Below are 27,520 nucleotides of genomic sequence, written 5' to 3' on the forward strand. Positions count from 1 at the left end.
GCACAAAATAGGACAACCTACCTGTTCCTCCATGTGTTCAAGGACCCCTCAAGATGTCCATGCTTGCCGAACGTGAGTTTACAATTTGTAATGTATTTTAGAAAAGTTGTATGTTGAAAATATTAGTTGTAGGTTTTGTAAAATTCAATTAGGGATGTGCTTTTGATTTGGATAAATATCTTACATTAAAGTCTTTTTTGCATTCCTCCACGTTGTCTAGTATGTTTGCTAGCAGGCTAACGTTAGCCACCTTGGTCAGGGCGAATCATGAGTTGTCAAATACTTTAGTTTAAAATAATTCCGTTTTATACTGTTGGCCTGACGCATAGACACAAAACCCTTGTGACACACATTACAAAATTAATAAATAAAGATTGAAACGTAACATGAAACGAAATCTTAAAGTTGCTTCTTTTTTTTTGTACACGTATAATAACACAATTGTTCAATTTTATTAGCACGTCGTAAACAGAAATGGGCAGCGGACCCCCAAAACACCACGTGGAGCAACGATGAGTCTAAATTTGGACAGAAGATGCTGGAACGTATGGGCTGGGCCAAAGGAAAGGTATAATAACACGTTATAAAAACATACGTCAAATGACTGTACAAACGCCGCTGAGAGTTTAGGCCAATTGACTTATCTGACTCTTGGCATGACTGCTGAGACAACCACATTGTCTACGTTTTAAATTGTCTTATATCTTATTACTTATATATTTTAGACACATAGGTCTATATCAATAAAAAAACTTTTATGATAACAAAAACATGAGGGATATATACACACACACACACACACACACACACACACACACACATATATATATATATATATATATGTGTGTGTGTGTGTGTGTGTGTGCGTGTGCAAATATATAATTAACCCACAAATCGTTGATCCACCTACATCTGTTATGACTACTTGTGTTCTTGAGTTGAACACCTTTCAATTCTGTTTGTGCAAACATGTTGCTTGCCATGGCAACACTATCTAGCTAAAATAAACTAATAAAAAAGTTCAATTTGAATTATTCATTTATTTTATTTTTGTGGCATTGTCTAATATGTAACACTTTACTTAAGCCAGGGGTGTACATAAGACTGACATGACGCCTTCATAGCCATGACATGACATGACATTTGTTGATTATGAAGGTTCATGAATGTTTATGACAACTGTCATTAAGTGTCTTTCGCCTAACATTTTGAATGCAAATATGACATTGTTTAAGATGTGTTTGTTATGACATCTTGTTATGACATAAACCATAACATCATAACCTGTCAGTGACAAAATCGCCAGAGGACAACTTGCCCCCGACTGAGCCTGGGTTCTCCCAAGGTTTTTTCCATTAGGTCACTTGGAGTTTTTCGCTTCCTTGCCACTGTTGCCTTTGGCTTGCTCAGTTGGGGATATTCAAATTAATTAACCAATCATTAATACCATTGATCAACTCTACCAAACGTGGATGTTTTTCCACTAAGAAACAAACATTGTTATTATGGTTTTGATTGATACTCTGTCTGAAGCTGCTTTGATGCAATCTGTATTGTGAAAAGTTCTATATAAATATACTTGACTTGACTTGCTTTTTGTTGGATGAGCTGGAATTCATGGAGAGAATCAGTGAAAAAAATAAAATAACTCCATCGCTGTGTCAGAATATGCCTACTTCCATGCTATATAATTGGTGTAAAACAGTATGCGATAAAGTACCCGGATCACTTACTACTTGCGGCAAGATTCTGAAGTGTGCATGATCCAATTGTGACTTTACTATACCTGAAGATGTGGGAGACATTATATATGCATTCATACTATATAGAACATACTTTTTTAATGGTTGTGAAGTAAGTTTTAAATCAAATGTAGTACCTACTGTACAGTATGTGATTTTGGATGCAACGCATGTCTGTATTGTGTGGAAATGTAATAGATCTTCTAATAGTCTTATTTGTGTGTGCTCACATTTTTCCTGGTTTGTTTGCATGACAGGGTCTTGGCAGGAGTGAACAGGGGTCTACAGAAAACATTAAGGTTAAAGCCAAGAACAACAAACTGGGTCTGGGCACTACTGTAAACAACGAGGTTAGAGACCATCACTATTTTTTTTTCTCTCTTTGAGCTACTCTATTTTGCGTTGTTTTTTTAGTTACGTCAATCTTCCTTTCGGTGGTTTGTGTTGTTAGGACAACTGGATTGCCCACCAGGATGATTTTAATCAACTCCTTGCGGAGCTTAACAACTGCCATGGACAGAGCCACACTGACAGTAAGCTGAATTTTGAACCTCAAAGGCAAAACACCACTTGTGTAAAAAGTAGTTTTGAAATGAGTTTAATTCTCCTTAACGTCCAATAGGTGGCGCTATTGTAATGTTGAAATGACCTGTACTGTGTTGTATGGTTTTCATGTCCATTACATTTTGGTTGCTTGAATCACTCATATGTTAAAAAAATTTTTGTTTGATGCCATTTTTTTAATGATTGTTTTTATTATGATTTTTACCTTTCTGTGTACTTTCAGGTCCCACACAGGAGCAAGGATTTAGTTTGGAAGAGAAATCCAAAACCTCAAAGAAAAGGGTCCATTACATGAAATTCACTAAAGGTGAGCCATTCAGTGCCGTCTTGCAAATCTGAGATTATGCTATCGGACTTTATAGAGTGAAGTTGAGCTTTACTCTATAACAGTGGTTCTCTACCTTTTTGACTCCAAGGCCAATTTTATCCACAGCAATATTCAAAGGCATATTCTTTTCCAGTTACTTTGTGATGGTCTGATTTTTTTTAATAGTAATAATAAAAAATAATTTAAAAGATCTTTTTTTTTTCCTACAGTTTGTGCCTGATAAAATATATTAGAGGATTGCATCATTTTCCAGGGATAGAAATCACATTTTTAATTTTGAATAATTTAATCTTTAAATAATTTATAGTAATATTAATGCTTTTTTTGTCTTTTTAAAAAATAATTTGAATTCATCTCGAGTCCCCAAGGAATATTGTCAAGGTATTATTATGTATTATATATAGTTTTATGCATACAATTTTATTGGAAAGTTCTGCATTTAATTGTGGGGTTATTCATTTGTTTTATTTGTGGGCTATATTTGGTGATTGTTTGTAAAGAGATGACTTGAGTCTCTACGTAGTCAGGTTTGTCTATTTAAGTCTGGTGGTGAAAGGTAGTTGTTTTTAAATAACCTACATAACGTGTTAATTTGAAAAACATTCATGCGGCCCAGCCAGTTTTCTTTCTCTCTTTTTTTTTTTTGGTATTATTTTTCAATTTCCTTTTTTAAATAAAGCCCCCCTTCCATCACTTCCTGTGTTCAGTAGCTGAACTTTGTATGCTTTGGCATATGTAGTAAAAGCTCACGGGTCACTGCTGCAGTAGATCAGCATGATCAAGTTGGCGGTCAGCTTAACCAGCTGCCTGTGCCGCTCCTAGTACAGGGAGTCACTTCATGAAGCTCCATGTTTTCTGACAAACAAGTAACCTGAGTTTGATCAGGCAGCTGAACAATCTCCCTGAATGTTTTGTCACGTAGTGTTGACCTCTGCTGTATGGCTCACATCCTTCCCAGCATGGAGAGCAGGGCGGCCTGATGTTTGTTGGTGGTCTCTGAGTGGGAAATTTATTTGGCCTCTGGTCTAAACATTTATGACACTTTCAAGCGTAGTATTTTTAGACATTGTCTCATTTTCCATGATGGATGTTTATAAAAGATGTCAGGAATGTTGGGGAAAAACTCGACGTCTCTTATCACCTGAGAGGACACCGTAGCATACCGCTCCTAAGCTTGACTTCCTGTTTCCCGTGAGGAGCACAGGCCAGTGCACTTACTACTCAAAATGGCCTCAATCAGCACCTGATGAGTCTCACAGATAACACCGCATCAGGAACAATGTTGTTGTTGCTGCTGTTGTCTCTGTTAAAGCCTTTATTTAACTACAAGGAAGATCTTTGTTTCAGTGGATGAGTCTCATGTCTCATCAGACAGAGTGAACTTCTCACACACAACCTCATCTCGAGGCAATTGCGCTACCTCACTAACCTCATGCCCGTGACCTCAGCGCTACTTTGATTGGTTGTGTTGACCTCTGCCTCCATAAGTCTCATTTTGTGTCTTCCTGAAGTGAAAAGCATCCCTCAAGCTTATTAGCAAAACGTTTTTTTCCCCCTATTCTTGGTATGATTGACATCCTATTGTAAAAGCATCACCATTCAGAGGTTAAAGAGATGGCCCACACAAAAATAAACATTGTCATTATTTCCTTAGACTCATGTCATTCCAAACCTGTTTATTTGTAAAATAAAATGTAAGTCAATGGGAACCGAAGCTGTTTTAGTTTATTTTTCAAAATGTCCTTTGTGCTCTGCAGAAGAAAGAAATGCATACAGGTTTGTAACGACATACAAGTCAGAATTTAGTTTTGGCTGGACTATCCTTTTTATAGTAAAAATATTGCAATGGGATTCTAATTGATAAATGAATTCTCAGTAAGACTGTTCTCTGAAGGTGTGATGTCAGTAATTTGATCCGTAACAGACTGTTTGAGATTCAAGTTGCTGTGTCTGAAAGTTGAACTAAGACGTCTAACCGTCTTTGAAATGACAAACGTGACACTGGTTGTTACAACTGCTAATGGATTTGTGGTTTGTTGTCATGGCAATTGTCGTTGTGCCAGCGCGTCGGGTTCCGCCCATGTCCCCTGTGGAGGCTTTGTTGATTGGATCACCTTTTACTGATATTGGTTGATCTGTAACCCACAGAAGACCTCTCCTTTTGTACGTTTCCTGGGTACGCCCCCAAAAAGCCATTGCCAGGTTAAGGCCTTTAATGGATTTAACAGAGATAAACTTGTTCTATCTAATGTTTAAACATATGTTACTCTGTGTATATATATATATATATATATATATGTGTGTGTGTGTGTATACTGTATGTATATAAACTGTATGTATAAGTGTGTGTGTACATATATATATGTGTTTCAACACAGACCCGCCATGAGCGAGCTGTCATCATAGACTTAGTCCGTCATTGTTGATTCACAGGAGCAGAACGGCATCTAAACGATTGTGTTGTTCTGTTCTTGGGTGCAATAACAAACACAGAAATCATTCTGATGTTCCTAAATTTGAACCACCAAATACGCAGTGGCTGAGTTTTGTTTACGTAGGGAATATTCCCCACGATCAACGTCAATACTTTCTTGTTTGCGCGAATTATTTCTCACCCGACTGCTTTATTAACGAGGATCAGTATAAAGCTGGTTTTGCTAAGAAGCTGCTCCTGAAAAAAGAATCGGTACCAACTATTTATGTTCCCTCTGCACCTAAAGTTATATTAATCTTTGCAAATCATGGGAAAAAAGTTTTTCATGACCATTAGTTGTAACGTCAATCTGTCAATGAACTAACGTATACATCAGTAAACACAGTGTTCATATCTCACTCTACTCTGCCAGTGCATACAAAGATAGATCAAAGTAACATTACATTAACCAACCATTGAGAAACGTCATCGAGCCTTAATTGTCGAACTTCTTTGCGGCCGTCATCTTGTTCCGGTGCGACTCCGGTTCAAACTGATACAGTTGCACAGATGTGTCCTCAAAAGCCCCTTTTCCACCAAAGCATTTTGAGAGCCGGTTCGGAGCCGGTGCCTGCGCGCGAACCAGTTCTTTGTGTTTCGACAGCCAAAGAACCGGTTCTCGGCCAGGAGAACTGGTTCCAAAGCGGCACCAACTCTTTGCTGGACTAGAACCGTTCTTATAACACGTCATGCTTACAGTACGTCGGGGGCTGGGACGGGTTTAGATGTGTTCTAAACATCTTTTCTGACCATAATAAAGGATCGCAAAGCCAAGAGAAACATTTGCAGAAACACGATGGAGTCCGCCTTTGTAATTGTTATGCTTGAAGTTGGCGCAAGCGTTTCTATTTTTGTAATTTTTTTTATTGAAGACATTATAAGCAAAAAATAAAACAATATAGAACAAAATAAATGGAAAGAAAAAAGACACAAGACAGGGGTACATAACTTATAAGAAAAGATTACATATCAAAGGAAAAGATTAAAAAACTTGCATATTTCACTTGTTTTTAAACCCTTCTTGGTACACGAGTTAGAGATAATCCCAAAGTAATGTTACTTGCAAGCGTAGCTAAAACGTATGGCGACGTACACAGTGACGTAACGATGTCGTTCCCTGAGCGCTCTAGTCAGTGGAAAAACAAACAGGTTCTGAAGCGGTTCGCAAGTTGAACCAACTCCGAACCAACTTTGAACCAGCACCAGTTCCGAACCAGTTCTTTTTTTGGTGGAAAAGGGGTAAGAGACTCCCGGGCCGCTGCCATTCTCTCTCCAAAACCTTCAACTGTTGTCAAGGCAACACTCCAAGTGCGTTCACGCCTACAGAACAGAGGGGCGGGGTTTATTATTTAAAGGCATATGCACTGAAACAGCTTGCTGAAAACAGAGCTGATTTTGAACAGGTAAAATTGTGTTTTTTTAAAATACTAATGGGAATTTTTAATAAAAGTAAATTACAAAGTTTTCATTTAGACCCTAAACAGACCCTAAAGTCATACAATTTTACAATTTAAAATCATAGTTACAAACTGTTTTCTGTTTGAATACATCTTAATGTTATTCCGGTGAAGGCAAAGCTGAATTATCAGCATCATTACTTCAGTCTTCAGTGTCATGTGATCCTTCAGAAATCATTCAAATAAGCTGATTTGATGCTCAATTAACATTTTAACAATTTTAAAAACAGAAAACATATTTTTATGGAAACGATGTTACATTTTTCTCAGGGTTATTTGATGAATAGAAAGTTCAAAAGTACAACATTTATTTGAATCAATGGATATCTTTTGTAGCATTATACATTTTTACTGTCACCTTTGATCAAATAAATAATCCCAATAGTTTTAAGTTATAATTTACAGTAGTCAACATTTGAAGTGGATTGAAACCTTATAAATTAATTTTATTTTTTCCTTAGGACAACTTTGCGCTCTTTTGATCCACTTCAAATGTTGACTACTGTAGATTACTTAACTATTATTAAAACAACTAATAAAGAATGAAATTGTCCAAATGTTTGACTGTAATATTATTAGTAACCTTTAATGTAGTATAGAGGTCTCTTGGTGTTGAGCATCTTCTTGCCGAGGATCTTTTGTCATGAATGTGCAGTGTGAAATGATGGTTCAACTGCATATACTGATTTTGGACTGATCCTTAAGAATGGAAGCAAACTGAGCCCCACTCTAGACAGGATGGAGGTAGCTTGTTTCAAAGATTGATGGCTTTCAGACCAGGAGAAAGGCACCAGCGTCTCCAGCGCCCATCTCAGACACAAGCAGCGTAAACCAGTAACCCAGATTTAATTGGCTGCCCATTTATCAACTGATCCAGAATTTCTTGATGTGAGCTGAACTGCATGCACTTCATCATCTGAGTGGGTCAAGCTGTTACACAGATGAACGGAACAATTTGGGACCCCTTTATTAATAATTAACCTGATTTCTTTTGAGAAACTAACCATTGCTAATAATATTTTCATCTTTACTATTTCCTGCTCAAGCAGGTAAAATAACCCCCATTGATCTATTTTTTTGTCACCTTCCTGTTCCAGAAAAGCCTGTGTCTTTGTTCATTTATTTGCATTTGACAAGCTTAGAACTTATGTAGGTGTCTTTTGAGGCAGTCAATTAGTATTTTGCTTGTCAGATTAGCAAGTTGATCCAAAAAAGCCTCTGTGATTGCTAATCTGGTTTGGCCAGAGTTCCTTCACACTCGTTACCATCTCAACAGTGACCTTGATCCAAACAGGATTTCATAACCTCATGTGCACTTCTTAATCAATGGCTTTCTGACACTTTAAAGCATTTTGTTTTTAAACAAAAAATGTAGTTATGTTATACTGCTTAAAAATATATTCACAGGAAATGATTACTGGGGCTGCCAATCTCTAAAACGACAAAAAGTGACACAAAGTGCACCATACAGTTTGTGAAGTTTTTACAGCGACGTGAATTCAAAACTACAATTAATTTGTTAATCACAGAATATAGGATCTGGGCCCATTTTCACAAAACATTGTATCTTACCACTAAGAGTTTCCTCATTAGACATTCACAAAGATGTTGAGACCAACTTTTTCTAAGGAAAAGAGAGGTGTCTTGTGCTTAGCGAAAGGGCGGGGTTGACCTCTTTGTCAAACACACTAACTAACTATGACCACAGTGATTGCCTTATGGGTCTCTGTCTGTGATTTAAAGGGATACTTCACCTCTGGGAAGATGAATGTGTATTAGAGCCTGACCGATAAAGAATTTTGAAGGCCGATACGATACAAATATTTTTTGGTTATAAAATCCGATATTCCTATATATCGGCCGATTTTTTTTTTTTTTTTTTTTTTTTTTTTTTTTTTCAGAAACTTGCAACAAAACATTAACAAATTTCCCTACCATTAGTTATTTGTAGTTATTTATGAGTTTTAACTAAAATAATAGGATAATGCATTTTAAAAAGAAACTTGTTTTTAAAATGCATTATCCTATTATTTTAGTTAAAACTCATAAATTATTGTCACAACAAAACAGACTGATGATAGTGGCATTAGCTAGCTTTGTGGTTAGCTACTCTATGATGAGCCATAATTTAGCAATGGTTTAGCAATATTTTCAATATAACAGACCAAGGAGAGATGATGCGTCTCATTACTAACTGTCACGCTTTATTAAAGAAATACTTCAGTCACATTGTCAAAAGTTAAAAGGACAGTCAGTCAACTAGGTAACAATATAACGTAACTATTACTAGCTAATTCTGCTTCACTCTCGGCTTATTTAACAGCAGCAAAACTGGACATGATAGTCACAAATTTTATCATGCTTATTTGAGCTAAGAGAACTGATGGGGATGTTCTTTTAATTGTTATTCAAGCAATGTATGTATCGTGACCAACTCAACGCGTGTTGCCAACAGGGATGGTGTAGAGTGCCCTCTGGTGGACAAACTATACAACTCCAACACTCATGACACGGTTCAAGCGTGTTTCGTCCGTTTTTATTTTATTTTTTAAATATTCATTTATCGGCCATTATAACTGCCGATACCGATAGTTTGGAAAATGCCTAATATCGGCCGATAATATCGGCCTGGCTCTAATGTGTATTTAATATTGGTCATTTACATTGTAGAAATGTGAAATTATTTTTTTAAATTAAAGCATTCTAGACTGAGAAAAGGCAGAATGTATTTTTTACTCATGTGGCTGAAAGACGACAACTCCCAGAATGCACTTGCTTTGCTGCCCTTACGAGGGCACTCCCAAACCAAACCTACTGGTTACAGTCGGCTGAATCCCAAAAATTGATTATCAACTAGGCTTGCTTTGATACATCGCGAGTTAAATTTCGATCGAAATAGTGCCTAAATTTCATTGTACTGGGATGTACTAGCCTAATGTATATAATGCAACTTAGGCTGTGTGTCCACCAAGTGTTTTTCCATGCGCCTGGCGTTTGTTTTCAATTGTTTTCAATGGCTGTCACTACAGACTTTCTGTACAACGACATCAACCAGCAGAGCTAACCAAACAAAATGGATGAAAAATTATTTTTTTGTATGAAACAAATTATCTGCGAAATCAGTTACAAGTAAACTGTGCTGCGGATATTCTGTATTATAGCGTATAGTATATTCAGTATTATGTATTATAAACGTCTCAACGGGAAAAAAACGCTGGGCTGCCAAAGCGCTCTCAAGCGCCCAAAGCACAGCGTCTTCAGCAGAGCGTCTGGCGTTTTCAGCTGGCTAAAAACGCTTTGGTGGACACTCGGCCTTAGACTTTCACATTAAAACTTCACATGTACTTTCACAGTACATGGTTCAAATGTTAATTTTTGCTTGCGTTAATCCTTTAAAGGTTTTCTGTGGCACTTGTAGTTACACCCAAAACTAACCTTTGTTAGTTGATAGATCTCATTTCCAAAAGTAAAAAGGTCATATTTGGGCTCCACTTGATGTCCACTGTGATCAGTGGACAGCTTGTTCGGCCTGGTCTTTTGTTTAGACTGCTTACAGGATACCTTGGTTACTTGAAGGCAAGGTCTCCCCTTTGAAAACCATGCTGAAAAAGACCCTAGAGCAATAAATAAGCGAGTGTTATCAGGAGCTGCTTGGAGGAAAAGGATGCAGCTGTACGAACAGGACTCGCGGCTGAGACGGGCGCCCAGGCACTCCTGGAGCCTTTGAGCTGCTGGAAAACGGGAGGTGTGAGGTGGGGCCGGTCCTGCACCGTTTGTTTTTCCTCAGCCGTTTCATCCCCTGCGACCATGCAACGTGCCCTTTTTTACCTCTAAACCTTTCCTCTCGGCAGGAGTTCAAAACTGTCCTGTGACCCTTATCCATTTAAATCAATAGTTTACGCAGTTGAACGGCTCTAGAAAAATACCCATTTGTCAACAAGTTGCGACCGGAAACCTTTCCTTTTCATCTCTCCAGACGTTTGTGAAATGCATTAACACGTTTCTCTTTCTAAATCGGAAAGTAACGATCGATAATGTCTTTTTAAAATGTATTTGGTGCCGGGTAATAGTTTGACAGAAGTTCAGGTTGAAATGAACACCGCCCTCACAATAAAATAGAACTCTAAATGTTTACACGCATGCTCTATTGTGTGGAATAATGTCAAAGATCTATTAAAAGTCTTCATGTTTTTAACCTTTTCTCACAGGAAAGGACCTGTCCAGTCGCAGCAAAACAGACCTGGCTTGTATTTTTGGGAAGCGATCGAAACAAGAAACAAGAGACCGAGATGAGGTAAGCAGTTTAACTTGGCGACACATCTATTTTTTTTTTTATTCTATAAATGTTGAACAACAATGTTCCAAGTTCAGTGTAAGCATAAGCAATACTATTAGACACAGAATCTATGCGATTGAGAGTTATGTGAGAGCGAAAGACTTCCCCACACGGATTTCATTGGGTTTAAGTTTTTTACTAAAGCGTTGACTTACACACTGCGTCACGCGATAAAAAGTGTCTTTTCCATGTTAATCAGAGTTGTTGTCCTAACCAGACGACGACCCGCAAAGTTTCTAATTTTGAAACTGTTCCTATTTCTGCGACGTCGCGACTGACAGATCCGCCCACACAGAGATCTCATTGGATGGAAGTTCTGCGTGTCATGAATATTTAATCATCAAACATGGACGACGAGGAACTGATTATCGAAGTTCAAAGGGATTAGGTCACTTTGCCACAAGCGATAACGGATAATTTACCTCGGATTTTGAAAGCATGTTATATAGCGTTCAAAATGAATTCTATGCAAACATACAACTGTACTTCATAACGAAATTAGTCAATGAGTATATTTTGTTAATGTATTGTTTTTTAATAATGTTATTTCTTGATTTGATTATGTCCTTACCCATTTCCAATGCAAGTGCGGACCAACAATGTTCTTTCACAGAGAGACTCCGCCCACACGCTGTTCTGAATGGCTGCAATTTTTGATTGACGTGTGGCATCTCACAGTTGGATTGCGTCTAGTGTGGACACACACTTGCTGTCGCTGGAATTTTATCGCGTCGCGTGTAGTTAGGACACAGTGTTTTGTAAAAAAAAAATGGCCCCATTCAATTTCATGGTAAGTGCCTCACCGTAACTTAATGTCTGGTACACATAGTACGATTTTAGGCTGTCCCAGAATAAAGATGACCATCCGTGGTGTTTTTTTTTGCGGTCCTGGCTCCTAAACGCTTGTCCTATGTTGTACAGTGAGAGAGGTTCAAAGATGGCCATTGTCACTGTCTTGTGACCAAAGATAGCCTGCAATAATTTCCTGACAGTGTCTGAAATATAGAATGATCCTCTCACAGTGTGTTTTCTGTTAGTAATCTACTGACTAGCCAACAAAAATTGCAACATGAAAACTTGCTAAAACTTAAAAACTACTTACCCCAAGCTCAATTTGCAAAATTGGCATGCCGAGTTGGCCTCTTTTCCCTAGCCATGACCCCATCCATATTCTCCTCTTTCGCTTCCTCGTCTTTTTTCAGTGAACGTAATTGCCGAAGTGCGATTCATCTCTATATTTGTATCTTTTTTTTTTTACCACTAGTGCATGCGGATGATATTTTATTCTTCTATTCTACTTGCATTGTAACCTATGATTCAATTGGTGTCATTATCGTAGTCTACATACATGTCGTACCCTACTTTATTAGATCCATGTGTACAGTGTGATTTGTAAGGATCTTATAGGATGTCTCTAGCGGGCATAAAAATAGAAAGAATACAAGGTTACTATTTATTAAGTTACTATATTGTGTGTGTATGTTGAGCCGACATTTGAATTGTTACATAAAACGCGTGAATAATATCGAGATGTGGCAAAGCTATTGCAGCAGGTTTCATGTCACCTTACGGTCCAGCCCACCTGTAAGTACCGCTGACCTCTACATTCACGTGACTGCAGGCTGATAATGAGCCGTGTCATAGTATGTAGTCTGACTCCACACGCAAGTCACTGTAGGCAGGGATCCCGCTGAAATCCCCTTAAAGGATTTGCACCCGCTCTCTCCTTTTCACCTCATAGTCCTGTCAGCCATCTCTGTGGTCAAATCACAGGTGGTGTATTTCTGATGATGTGCTGGTGGGCACGATCAAACTGCATTTCCCCATCATCTCCCAGGTACAGGAGGCAGTGATGGAAGTAAAAAACAGAATTACTGATGATCCTTTCAAACCCTCGAAACTTGGTTCGACGAAGTTTGGTTGAAGGGATTATTTAGTAGACTTTTTGGCTTACACGGCTCTAATAGTTTGGATTCAGTTTGAAGGTGGCTTTACCAGCCCTTTTTGTGTTTGTATTTCTTTTGGAAGTCCACCTTAAATTTGGAATTGTAATTATTTCTATGATTATTTTTGCAAGTGGACACGTCTCTTGCTCATTTTTGTTGTGATGTAAATACTGTACTGGATTTATTTGTGATTTTAGTTCTTAGTGGGATTTGTATTTCCACAAAGAAACAACAGTGCTTGCAAGGCAGCAGAAGAATTGTTTTAGGTAATCTTAGGTTTTAGGCTTTGGCTCGTAAATGAAATGTCGCATCAGAGCAGCTTTGCAGTGGTCATGACACTCGGCACGTGTCTCGATTTCTGGCTGGCGTGCAAAGACAGGGTTGTGTTAAATGTTGACTCGCGCGCACACAATATAAAACGGTTGGTTATTTTGGCGTTTTCTCATACCACAATTCAGAATGCGAATAAATGATGATGGTTAATTTGCCCTTTTTTTAATTAAACAAATTATAACAATGTTTATTGCAGATTTTGAAATGCAATTTAATCTTAAACATATTAAGTGCACAAATTATATGATCAGTACGTTATGACATTAAAAAAAGTTATACAAGATTCAACTGCTCTTTTTAAAGTCAGTTTCATATAATTTAAGGTGAAATTAATGAAACATCCAAGTTGTTTGTACTTTGTAATCTTTCTACACTGTAAAAAAAGTTGAATTAATTGAGATCGAGAAGGAAAAACAGTGTTGCCTTGAAGGAAGTGTAAGTAAATTCATTCCTCAGTGTAACAAACTGATCAAACAGGTAATTGCTCAAATTATTAATGTCTTTCATAAAGAGTTGGTTACGTTGTTTTGTTTAGTTTTTAGTGATCTAGTTGCTAAGTGTCAGTTGTGTATGGAATTACACATTCTTGCAACATACTTGTGGGTTGAAACTGAATGGATGAAATGAGGGAGTCTGAACAGAGGTCATTTTGACTTTTTTTAATGTAATATTGTACCTTTTTAATAATATATTGGTTATTGGAAAAAAAATATTTAGTAAATGAAGCGGTTTTATATCTTTTATGTCAAGTCATGTCCAGTAATAAACAAACACCGTTTAAGTTGTTTTGATTGATGCTGTGAAGCAGCTTTGATACAATCTGTATTGTGAAAAGCGCTATATAAATATATTTGACTTGACTTTTATATCTGTCAGGTGAGGGTTTTTACATTAAATCTTTTTTTATTATTTTTTGTAACCTTTCCAACTTGGATGTCTTTTTACATTTTTTTTCACCTTTGTGTTCGTGACATAGCAATTCCAAGTACACCTAATGTATGTGCTGCAGGTCTGAAGCCCCCGCCGAACTGCCTCTTTACTGAGAAAGCAACACAATAGCAGCCGCTCATGCTTTGCTTGAATTTTGGAAGTGCCGGCAGTGTGCTATATTTTTTATTCCGCTAATCGTTTTGTTGCAGTTTGTTATTGTCCTAGTCTGGAGGGACTTCATTGACCGGATTGAAAACCAATCTGAACAGGCTCACAATGGCATCCCAGGAGGCCGTGTGGCGAAGGGCTGGTGGCGAGCCCTGTAAACGAGGGGCAGTTAGGCCTGCATAGGAAGCCAATGAGTGGGCGTTGTTTGTGTGCATTGTGTGCTTGTGCGGTGATACAGCCTGTGGAAGATTTTTTACCTCAGTTCATAGATGCGTTCTGGGTTCACAGTTGGACGGGAAGGTGATTTATAAACCTGTTTAATACAGTTTTTGTGACCGAGAGGTGTCACCTTGCAGGTTTTAAGTGCACCACTCAGTTAGTGTCCATGCAAAGGTCCGATCTCACTGCTGCGGTGTCTTGGCAGCCCTCTCTCCAACCTCTTGCACCAGGGGTTTTCCTCCCCTCTCTCAGAGCTTCCTGTCAGTCCCTTATCTCTTGTCACAGTGTTCTCTGACACACACGTGGGAGGTCGGTCCAAGTCGCCCCTGATCTCACTACCTTGATTTAAGAAACTGCAACCAAATTGCTCTCCATATTTCTGCCAAAATCCAGTTGCCCACTTTTTTTGTTTGCATAAACACATTTTGACAGATTGTTGCCCCGCCACCCCCGTTTATGGAAACCAGGAGTGGCAATATAAAATTAAATAATTATAAATTAATTAATTTCATAAATACAGAGATTACAATAGCTGATTTTTTTTTCAATGAATATAAACTTTTCTGATTTATTTTATTTTATTTTTTTTACTTCAAATAGCAATTGTTACTCAATAATTTTCACACCTTGACGTAATTATCAAAATTTGTGTTTTAAAAATTTCCATGATTTTTCTACACTTTTAAAATGTCCTCCTATATCCAGGTTTTTCCAAGACAGTGGAAATCCTTGTTCATAATTAAAAAGGAATAAATAAACAGTTGTTTAAGAAACTAATTAACATAGGAATCATAATGCCCAGCTTACATCCTAATTTTTTGCTGTTTAACTTATCTTAAATCTAACATAATTCAAACCCACCCTTGGAAAATTTGCTGTGGCGTCCTGGTTGAGAACCACTGCTATAACGGATGGCCGTCACGAGCACGTTGGAGAGCCGGCAGTGTCCGAACAGACCGCTGTCTGGATGCCGCGCTGCCATCCATCACTGCCTTTTACTCTGAATGATGTGGGAAAGTCTTAGTGGCAGGGAGAGCAATATTCATGACTAGTGCTTTTGGCATTTTCGCTTTTGTGCCTTTCTCAAAACCGTTGTCTTTACTTGATCACATTTCTTTTTGTATTTTTAGCTTTCAGTATTTATTCTTGATGTGTCTCTTATTTCGTTCCCTCCCCATCCCTTTCTCTGCCGTTGGCTGGTTCTCTTCTCGGGGGCCTTAGTTAGGCTGTAGGCTAGTGTGTACGGAGTCATGAGGAGTGGGTGTGATTTATCTCCCTCGGCCCCTCCGTAGCCCCCTCCACTCCGGCAGGCCCAAAGGAAAGAGCAGAGTTTGCTTGAACGTGGCTCGGTTTGCGAGGCCCCAGCATTAGCTGAAATAAACCCTCCTGCTGCTGGTGAAAAATGTCCTGTGATTGGCTAATTAATCAGTCAAAAGGGGAGCGTCGCGGCCTGTGACTTGAGGGACCCGAGCAGGCGACCGCTGAGGGCCCGCTGATAAATGGACTCCCTCCTGCTTCATACATCAGTGAAACTTAGTCATTTTTTACCACTGCTCTTTGCGTCAATGGTGGATCGCTAAGGCCTACACTTATATATTTCGTGTGAAACTCCATTTGTGTGTGTGTGGAATGCATTTCAGACAATCGTCTGATTTGGTCTCCGCCCTTTAAATTGCTCAATAAATATTGTCTGTTCAGCATAATTGTCCACATTGAAGTTTTAGTTTCAATATTATTGTGCCCCAGATTTGTCAGTTTGAAGCTGCAAACAATAGACTTTCAGTTTGAAAATCCAATGATAAATTTGATATTTCTTGTGATTTTATTTATTTACTTATTTTTTAATCAATTATTTATGCCCGTGTCATTAGCAAAAAAAAAAAAAAAGATGCATTGCTACCTGTTGCTGCAAGTCCCTTACTTAAAACAAAACACATTTTAGAATGTGTATTTACTACCGTTGAAAAGTTTGTGCTCTGTAAGATTTAATTAAAAAAAAAAAAGAAAATGAATTGGTCCGAGACAGTAAAGACATTAGATGTTTTCAAAATATTTCCAGTTAAAATGAATCCTGTTATTTTAAACCTTCTATTCATCAAAGAATCTTGAAATATATGTAGCAGTTTCCACACAATTAGGAAAATTCTAATATTTTTTGAATTTTTTTTAAATTCTAATTATATTTTAAAATTCTAAAATATCTTCCATATTATTGCTTTTGTTTGTTTACTATTATTATTGTTGTTATTATTAGGAATTGGCTATGCATGACTTTAAACAAATATTATATCTATACCTTTACTAATAGTCTTCCTACATACATGTAAATATACTACATAAGTTCACAAACATTTTATTTATTTATTTTTTAAATGTTGACTGTAATGAACTGGGTAAGCAGCGAGATGGTTGGCGTCTGTGGTTGTCTCCATGGTTCCAGTCAGGCATCTCCTCGCTCTGTGTTTCCAGGGGTTGGCGTGACCCCCTGTGACCTCTCCCACTCCCACGGCAGCTCTAACACAAAGCCCTCAGACTGGAGGGTGGTACCTGTAGCTGTTCCGAATCAGCCCACGCCCGTCCTCATGAAGGATCGCCAGCCAGTTGACTCGCCCGTTCCCCCGATGCCGCCACCTCACCAAATGAGGAGAAGAGGCTGCACCATTTGGCAGATGTGGTGAAGGGGCGAGAGGCAGCGATGTCATTGGCCGCATGGGAGTCGGCTGGTGGGCGGAGTTGAATACTGAAATGCTGCTGAGGATGCAAAAGTTGAGATCCAGAAATGCCAGCAGGCTGATGGAGCTCCCTTAACAAAACCGCTGAGTTTTATCCACATTTAATATGATTACACAAATGATAACTTGTTCGATATTTTGAAATTTATACGATATTTATGACGAGAGCTTTGGAGAGATCACTACTGACTATAAAGACTAAATAAATATTAGCTTCCGTCCCCATTCAACATTTATTTGCTAGCAAATGTAATATTTGTACACAGATGTAATATTTGCTGAAAAAAAGTTATACATAACCAATTAATAATGATAATAATAATCAGCAATAACAATAAACATAGTTTATATATATTTTTGAAAAACACTCAAATCATTTCCTCATAAAACATTTTTTTTTTTTTAGGTACAATTTATATATTAGAATTGATAAAAGTTGGGGTTGGTAATATTTTTAAATGCGTTTGAAAGAAGTGTCTCATTTTTCAAGGCTACATTTAGTAAAAACAGAAAATGAAATTTAAAATAACTATTTTCTATATTTAAAAAATTTAATTTATCCTTTTGATCAAAGCCGAGTCTTCATTGTCACGTGATTCTTCCGAAATCATTCTAATGTGCTAATATGATTTGCTGCTCAAACGTTTCTTGTCAATATAAAAAACATTGTTAAGAACATATAACATGTGCTGCCAAATGTTTGTGGAAACTGAAACATTTTTTGATGAAGTTCAAAAGAGATCCCTATAATTTTCTGTCCTCTATCTTTCCTCAAAGTAGCGAAATGCTAAAAAGAAAAAAGGGAAGAGCTTTAAACCTGAAAACTGAAGCTTTTTCACATTATTGCACAAAACTTCTAATCATAATATTTAGTCCTATTATGGGCTTGTGCAATTTACTATGTTCAGTCAGGACTAGACGGCAGTGCAAACTGGCACGTTGCAACCATGTGGTCCAGCATGTTTAACTTCTCAACTAATGCGGTAACCGACGCCGGTGTTCAAAGGCATGTTTGTTTGGAAGCAGGAGAGCCCTAATATGTTCTCAGATAACATCTAATTGCCTCAAACAAAAGCGCAGCCTCCCTTACGCTGTTGACAGGGCGACAGAATAATGAAGAAACAGACCGAAATGACTGCTTGGAACATACCCTCCGGCAACTGGCTTTACGCCCATGCCAACCCACGGACATGTACAAATTAGTGTGATGATAAAAACAGCATTAGCTAAAAAGGGTAACTGAAGTGTCCAACTCCAGCAGTCATTGTTGGCCCATTCATGGCTGCCCTGGCATGGTGATTACAGTATGAACAGAGGAAGCTAACCACCCGACGCTCCTGAGAGCCACCACCACTGCTGTTTTCATGGGTCTCGGCTTGCATTTAATCACCGCCAGTTTAATCTAATAAATCACCGCAGGGTAGAGAATAAATGGTGTGTCCTCCATCTTGGGGCTGACACATCAGCTCCTTGGAGGGCACGGAAAGGCAAGCACTTTACATTGTAAAGCAAGCAGAGTTTAGTGATGATGCCCTATGCAGTGTGTTGTCGCCATTTGTTACTCATAAGTAATGAAGTCTAGGGTTGGTGGAGAGGTCTGCTTCACGCTGGCTTACTGTTTGCATTAGCTCTACGTCTTTGTTATTCAAATACCTCTTCATCACTTACACCTTCATTTACCTTAATTTATTCATTCCGTTTCAGGGTTTTGAATTATTATATATATATGTTTTAATTTACATTGTTTTATGATGCCTGTTGTAAATTTTAATTCTATTAATTATATAATTATTTACAATATTATTATATTTGTATTAATAATAATAATATTGTTGCTGATGATGATAATAATAATAATAATAATAGTAATAATAATATACCAATTAACATGCACCATGCAACCTAAAAATGTTTTTGGTGTATATCTGGTTTATTATTATTATTATTATTTAAAAATTTTTTGTCTGATTGTAAAATTTAAATTGTATTAAGTAATTATTCTATTATTTGTAATGTTAATAATTATATATTTATTATAACAATGTTGCACATCATGCAACCTAAAATAATGCAATGACTATCAATATTAATACAACTGCATTTATTTTTATAACATACCTATGCAACCTAAAATAATGCCTTTGGTGTATCTGGTTTTATCAATATTAGTACAATTATTTTATTATTATAATTATTAGCAGCAGCAATGTGCTTGTTTTAACTTTTGATCCACTGCTATGAAACCATTTTATGCAACATTTGAATGTATTTTTTTAAATAGCAAGTTTTTAAGTTGTATGCACAATTTATAGTGCTGCTTTGTTAAAGAAGAGCATTATGCCATACATTTCAAGTACTTAAGAAACATAATTCAAAGGATGGCTTGTAATTGAACTATTCACTTTGTTCTACTTCGTTACATTATTCACGTAATGTATATTATCATGATACATGTTAAAATGCTCATTAAACCATGCAAAGCACTGTATTGCGTGGGTGCCACCTGTTTTTCTGTCCGCCTATGTGAATGGTATGAAGGATGGCGCAGCGGGTCCTTTCCCCTCATCAGGGAGGGACAGCTGGGTAATCTGGGTCCCGATCCATAAGCCCAGGCCACCACCAAATTTATAATAGTGGCAGGACAATGAGAACACGCTCGCACAATCAGCCCTCTCCCCAATATCGTCTCAATATTATCCATCGGCCTGCGAGCGTAATGGGCTGTGATCCATTTTGTTTAGAATATAGTTTAACTTGGAGCCCTCAAAGGAGTAAATTATCCTCAAATGCTTCCATCCTCAAAGATTTTGGGGGGGTAAGAAGAGAAATAAACAGTGTTGATGTCTTTTGGGGGGAAAGAAATCCCCTGAATGAAGATTGATTGATCATTCAACTCCAGCTTTTTACCATGCTTAAATCTAATGATGTTTTCTACAGTTAATGCTACACCAAGAGCTGAATCAGTTTTTTTTTCAGGCACAATTTTGTACGTTTTAAACTTTTCAAAGATTATAATTGCAAACCAGACTTAAAATTGTCCGATTTTTGCAAGAAAGTTTGCAAAAAATGCTAATTTTAATCATTTTCCCCTCCTTTTTAATATTATTTATCATTTTTATAATGATAGCACATTAATGCTTACAAATTGGAAACTTGCCTATACACTGTTTGTACTGCATGTCCACTGTATATATGTATAACTTCATGTATTGTTTGATGGTCTAACATCCTTAGCTGGGATTTATTGTCAAAGAATTACAAAATATCTGTACTAGAAATAATCAAACGTATACATAGCACAGTATTATTGTACCATATTGCAGTCTTTACTCCCTGGACACTAGAAGTTCTCAATGCTGACGCAGCATTTGCAGTGCTAAACTAGCGTAGTCAGAGTGCCGTGTCTATGCAGGGAGGAATATTACTTGTGTATTATAAATTAGGGACTCTCTGACATAGCACAGAGTGGGACAAATTAGTTGCCGTTTTCAGCAGCAAATTCAAGAGTGTCACGATTTGGGTTTTCTTTTTTGGGGGGTTTGTGAAACACATCCCGGAGGCATTTTGATAACGTTTTTTTCACCGTCCCTGGCTGCTTTGGACTGTCTGCTGCAATGTGTTGGCGTCAGCGGCGATGTCTTGTTCTTCTGTATCCTCATCGCAGCCTTTTGAATGTCCCGACGCCCCCTTCCAAGTCCAGCCCCACTGCCGCGCCGCCGCCCCCCCCCACCCCTCCAGCCGGAGCAGGAAAGAACCCGTAGCTCCTGCTGCAGGGCCCTTATCTGAACGCTGCACACAGTTCGGGGAACGCATCCTCTTCCTGGGGCCTCCCATCTGCCAGGAGGAGAGGGGAATGTGGAGGCAGAAGAAGCCAGAGTTGTGTATAAGAACATTCGGGGGCCATTTTTGTTGTTTACACCCTCATTAGGACGTCCAAGCAGAGTCATGAAACCTGGACTTGCGTTATCTCCATGTCAGCCTTCCTGCTGGCTTGTTTGTTTGTGTGCACGTATGTGCTTGCATGTGTGTGGTATAACCCAATCCATGCTCAGCACTGTTGAGGGAATGCTACCAGCAGCACTTCTCTCGGCACATTAGAGAGATAAGCCTAATGGAGGTCCCCAGGCGGTGAGACGTCGCACCACACACACACACTATCACCCCCTCTCCGATGAAGAGGATTTCCCCACTCGCTCAATCTCTCTCTCTTCCTCTTCTCGTTCTCCCTCGTTTTTTTCTCTCCAGAGAGTAATTTCACAGTTCGCTCCAAAATGCCCCCCAGTCGTTTCTCTAAGTCTCTGCTACATGCTGTCAGCCACATCTCCTCTGATGACCAGTTTTGGTCCCCTTAAACCAGAAATATAGATTTTATTTTTTTGGGAGGGAAAAGTGAGACTGTTTTAATGAGCCTAAATCTGCAGTTCTCCAGTCTCTCTCTCTGGGTGACTTCCAACTTTTGAGGGGCTTATGGCAGCAACTTGTAGTCACGATGACCACAGGGATGGGCAACTTGGTCCTGGAGGGCCACTGTCCTGCAGAGTTTAGCTCCAAACCTGATCAACTCATCTGTCTGAAGCTTTCTAGTAAACCTTAAAACGTTGATTACCTTGTTCAGGTGTGTTTGATTAGGGTGGGGAAAAATCGAAACTCCAGACAACTTGCAACCCGTGGTTTTCAAACCTTATACCCGTGAAAGTACACTGTAACGGCAGTCAAACCCGTGACTTCCCACCCGTGAACTCGTACTAGATCCATGTACTCCCAGTTACGAGCTCTGACGTCACATAGCCCGCGAAACCATACAAAACAACAATGGCAGTGCCTACGGATGCAGTGTTTTTGTAGGCGGTACATGGTGAGAGTACACTTTAGGGCAATATAACGTTAACTAGTTTTCAGTCCGTGGAGTGCAAGGATAAATTAATAACAAATACTTTTCCAAATATACAAATAAAGTAAAATAAAAGGTCCAACAGCTTATCTTGCCTTATGTGCAGATTTTCCTCCTCAGTTTCCCTCAAACAAACAAGGAGTAAGCACCTTTTGGCGACAGAAATTATTACAAATGCGCATGAGCCCCGTAAGGTCCACCATGCTGGTTTGTTTACATCTAGCTACCACAATTCCTTGTGCTCTGGTAGTTTGGCGTGACTGATCTGGAACGCAGCATTAGATGCATTGCGATGCGGACGTGGACTATTCTGAATCAATTCAAATGTCAAAAAAATCGATTTTCAAAAAAAAAAAATATAATAATGTAGAGATTCCCACCCCTAGTTGGAGCTAAACTTTTTTTTTTTTTTTTTTTTTATGAAAAAAAAAAATGTTTTCAATTATTGGATCCGTGCATTGTCTTAAAGTGACAGCAGCCTAATACTCTTGTTGATGTCCTTGTTTTTAATGTTAATCAAATAAAAGACTAACTGCAAAAAAAATCACTCGCTTCTCTTGGATAACTTTTTTAATTTAATAATGATTGATCTATTTTTAATTTATACAGTAAAGTCTTCTTGGTGTTCTTACATTTTGTTTAATTTTTTTTTGTTTACTACCTAATCTGTATCAAATTACCTGAAAAGCACTACTCATTTGTATCTTTGTTCTGTTGTTTATTTTTGTTATTGCTTGTAGTTTCTTTATTTATTAATATTTTATTAGACTTTTTACTTTTTAATAATGTTTGAAACAAATTCTGGCGAGTAAAATAAAATAATTTCTAGCCAATGGTGAATCTAGCTTCAGTGTGTCTGTAGAGGGTTGAATTACTTCTGTTACATTGTATCTTTTAAAAATACTATATTACAATATCATAGTAATAATAGTTATTCTTATTATTGTAATGTTAAGTTGAGCCGTTTTTCACTATTTGTACATGAAATGCTTTAAACCTCTTAAGAACTTGAGGTAGTCCATATGTATTTTGTTGTTTCTTTGCAATGCAAACACTTTTTTTTTAATCCGGTCCCTCCATATATCTTTTGAAAAACGTTTTCACCACCATCTCTGGCATAATGTAGAGCACCGACGTGGTTTAGTGCGGGCTTCAGAGCAGGTATTCTTTTCTGGAAATCATTATGCATTGAGGAGGCCATTAGCAAAACGAAGATGAATGGGTGAGAGAGTCACCGTGATAAAGTATTGGAGGACGACAGTTTAATCTAAAATGTTCCTCTGTGGTCTTTCAACATAGTCACTATGTCTTGCTATCGTTTGCCTTTTATTATTAAGCTGTGTTATGGCAGAAAATTTGTTCTCTCTCTTAAAGGAGAACTCCGGCGCAAAATGAACCTTTGGTCTAATAAAACATTGGTACCTAGTAGTTAACCATTCTCTAAGATTTGTTTTCAGGATAATCAAATGTAAAGAGTTTAATCTCTGAAACTTTTTAGTGTATAACACTACTATATGGGGGCATTTAATAAGTAAAAAGAAATCGCTAGTTAATACCACTAACAAGGCTCAAAATAGCCCCACACTAACACAGTAACATGTGAGGGTCCCTACATGCAACCAAAGCATTGAGAACTTTGTAAGTGTACAGACCGTTTAATAAGAAGATACTTTATAAAGACAAAACAATTCATGTATATACTGCTGGAGCCATCTTTGGAAAACCAATGTTTTATTTATTTATTTATATTTTATTTATACATGAGTTATTTATATGAGTTGTTTCTTAATGCTTATAACTGTCTTAGTTTGGTCAGTGCGTGCACTGACTCTCACTCATCAGACAAGTTTTTCAAGAATGAGTTGTTTAATCCAGCCATTTGCACAGTGACTTGAAGATAAGCCTTCTTTTAAACTGTTTCCTCTTTATAGACATGCAGGTGAATATTATACAACATATGATAAATGAAGAAATGAACAATCAAATTCTTGATAAATTGAGAGGACGTGTATTTATCTTTGACATTTACATTTTTTTCTTTTTAAAAATTGAGCTAAGAGTGTTTTGTCTCTAATCAGATGCTTCAGACGCAGTTCTGTGATGTCATGAGATACTTGGGACAAGTCTCAGCATGACAGGAATTTGATTGACAACAGTTAATGAGACGCGTACATCATGTTTCTTTAAATTAATTGAGGGGTTGTCCTGTTCCTTCCTGACTGACAAGCCACCTCCTCACTGCTTGATCCGATCATTTCATCAGTTTGTTCCACTTGCCCACTCTACGTTCTTTGTCTGATCTTTGGAATAGTACTGTTGTTATTACATAATGTAATAACTCTCACGCAATGAGATCTCGCAACATTAAAAAGCGACAATTTCTTGTTGATATCGCCATGACTGGGTGTGAAGGAGAGTGTCGTCGTGTTCCAGGAAGAGCGTGTCCACCACAACATGAGCCATTCTGAATGGCACGTAACTTAAATTTCACTTGTGCATTCACGTCATTTTGTACAGATATAATTTTGTAATATTATGTTTATTTTGTATATATCTGATTAATATCAAATAGGATGTTTCTTTGAGTTTAATAAAGGCTAACAAAGTGCTCAACGGTTGTTCATTCAGCGCGCACCACTCAACAAGAATGCACGACTAATAATAACGACGGATAATTTGGGACTGTCATATTACATAACATGAGAACACAATTTTATTCAATGGTTGTGAATTCGTTGGGTTTAGTTGCCGTTTTCAGTGCGCTGTTCCAGCACGTCCACAACAGTCACACATTCAAGCACGCATCAGAGGCGGCGTTGGCGACACATTGTATTTGTCGTTATATTTATATATTAAATAATTAATTCATCAATCACATCAAAATATTTTACAATCCTACGAACCCTTTATTTAGATTAAAAACCATTCTTATTAAAGGTTCTCAAAGCGATCCTGGGTGTTGACGTTCGAATATTTTCAAACAAATCGGAGCTAGACCCGCCCTCCTCCGCATCTCATCTCCTCCCCCTCCCTTCCGTGCTTCCTGAAATAATTGTGAACGTGCATAGTTCTAGCTAATTATATCCTTGTGTGGGTTTGGCGAACATAAGCGTCAATTTAGAAGAAAAAAACAATTTAACGTTACCCACCTGTCAAGCAAAAACAGAGCAACCTGAATGTCGGACTGGAAGCCCTTCTGCCGCCGGAGTTCTCGCCATCGTTCAAAAGCTTTGCTACCGATGCAAATTCGGAACTTCGCACGTTCTTTATCCGAATCCTTCTTCTTTTTAATTTGTTCCTCAGAACGACGTCTCTTTGGTCGTGTGTCAGTAATTTTTCAAACTTCCCTCTGATGCTTCTATCTCCTTCACACACACACCCCCTTCATGTGCACACGCACTAACCCCCCAGACCCACCCTCAAATACTTCTTGCCAGTGATTGGCTGGAACACTGTTTGTTAGGTTTCGTGGTCCGGGTAAGACATGATTGTTTTTGTTGCCGTTTTTGGAGCCTGTGGTGTCTACAGAGACGTGTTTTTTTACAGTGTGTTTAGGGGACAGGCAGCTAGCCGATAGTGAGGAGACGTTTGATTTATGTGACAAAAAATGTTTTTGCCCAGCATCGCTTAGAGAACCTTTAATTTGGTGAACAGCTTTTTGAGCAGCATTTGCAGACCCATTAATGCTAACGATTAATCAATTAATTGATCGTTAATTTAAATGAAGATCGATCATGGGAATTTGTGAAAATTGACTTCCCTAATATATATAATATGTATTTAAAATGATCAAACAATTAAACAATAAATCGTGAGCTTAGAATTATAAGGTTCTATCTCCACTTTTGGTTGAAATTAAATTTGACATAATCTGATCCATTAGGTGTTTATTAATGCCTGTGTGGTGGTGTTTTTGTAAAAAAAAAAAAAAAAAGATTAATAGATAAAGCTGTAATAGAAGATTATACTACATAACAGTTTTGCCAGCTGGGATGTAAAAACTTTGATGCTCAATATCTCAGAACTACCCTAAACGGAGATAGCCTTATAATTCTAAGCTCACGAAATGTAAAAATAACATATCTTATTGCTCTCATATTTGTCCATTTCTTTCATTCAGGAAAGCAGTGGACTTGACTCTCAGGAAGAGCGAGAAGAGGACAGTGACACAGTACCTAATCCAAACCCAGAGGAGCAACTAAATACAGTGACTAGCACACTGACCATGCAAGAGTACTTTGCCCAGCGGATGGCCAAGATCAAGAAGGCTCAGGGAACTTGTGACCCAGCCATCAGCAGCAACTCACAGTCTCCACTGGCTGCATCTGCCTCCATGGAGGATTCCCCAAACACCAGTGATATGGAACAGTCCAAAAAGAAAAAAAAGAAAAAGGACCGAGATGGCACAGTGGAAAATGTAGAGGAAGATGCCCTGACCTCAGTGACACAGAAAAAGAAAAAGAACAAGAACAAGAGGAAACGAGAGGAGAGGGAGGAGGATGAGGCTGAAGTGTGCAGCGCCCCTACAGTAACGGATGGATCCACTGAAGAAGAGGCACCAAAAACAGGGAAGAAAAAAACCTCTCTAGAGGTTCATGCAGACTTGCGTACAGACTTGAAAGTTTCAGATAAAAAGAAAAGGAGAGAACAGGATAAAGAGGAGAGAGTGATTGACAAAGTAATGCCCAAAAAGAACAAGAAAAAACAGAAAAAATGATTTTGTACTACTGACTGCTCTTCAAACTTATTGGCATTTTGATATCATGATTTTAATATTGAGATCACCGAAATGGATGGCAATGAAACCCATGAATTTAAATTTATAATTGGTTTGTATCTCCATACTTAAACTAAATCAAAAAAACATTAAAAACATGAGTCAACTAAAAGTGAAATGGTGTGTTTATTTATATGTAAGAGATTTTTGTTGTTGTTAGCTTTCCAGAAATTAGCATTATGCTTTCTACAAGACCAAAATGGGCGATAGGTGTAGGCCGTAGTATTTATACTATATACTAATATATATATATATATATATATATATATATATATATATATATATGAAGAGTTTAGATGCAAAAGCCTCTAAGTGCCATTTGAAATTTTCTTCTAGAATGATCATTTTTATCAAGTTTGTATATTTAAGTTCAGTGATTTCACTTAAATGGCGATAATGATTACCTATTAATTGTTATTACCTATTAATTGTTATTTAAGTGAAATTACTGAACTTAAATATACAAGTTTGATAAAAATCATCATTAAAGAAGAAAATTTCAAATGGCATTTCGAACAATGAACCTCATTGGTTCTCACGTCAAGTGAACATGCTTTAGCTTCCTTTAACCGAGTGAGTTGATGAATGTTTATATGTGAAGAAAATTCATTCTGTTCATCATAT

At 37.7% G+C, this 27,520-nt stretch overlaps 1 protein-coding gene across 1 annotated transcript; it reads left to right on the plus strand.

The window, feature by feature from the left end:
• pinx1 (PIN2 (TERF1) interacting telomerase inhibitor 1) lies at positions 1-27,008 on the plus strand. Its single transcript, XM_039693330.2, has 7 exons — positions 1-72; positions 459-568; positions 2,000-2,092; positions 2,194-2,275; positions 2,530-2,613; positions 10,773-10,858; positions 26,240-27,008. The coding sequence occupies exons 1-7, from the start codon at positions 54-56 to the stop codon at positions 26,834-26,836; spliced, it is 1,071 nt and encodes a 356-aa protein (XP_039549264.2). The 5' UTR covers positions 1-53; the 3' UTR covers positions 26,837-27,008.
• The last annotated feature ends 512 nt before the right edge of the window (positions 27,009-27,520 follow it).

This window comes from Pimephales promelas, chromosome 13 (assembly GCF_988280905.1).
Source record: "Pimephales promelas chromosome 13, fPimPro1.hap1.1, whole genome shotgun sequence".
Classification (NCBI taxonomy): domain Eukaryota; kingdom Metazoa; phylum Chordata; class Actinopteri; order Cypriniformes; family Leuciscidae; genus Pimephales; species Pimephales promelas.

Excerpts from the sequence above, each read along its gene's own strand:
- pinx1 (XM_039693330.2), top strand. Across the intron at positions 2,093-2,193 it reads GCACTACTGTAAACAACGAG|GACAACTGGATTGCCCACCA; the intron begins GTTAGAGACCAT and ends TTGTGTTGTTAG. Across the intron at positions 2,276-2,529 it reads TGGACAGAGCCACACTGACA|GTCCCACACAGGAGCAAGGA; the intron begins GTAAGCTGAATT and ends GTGTACTTTCAG.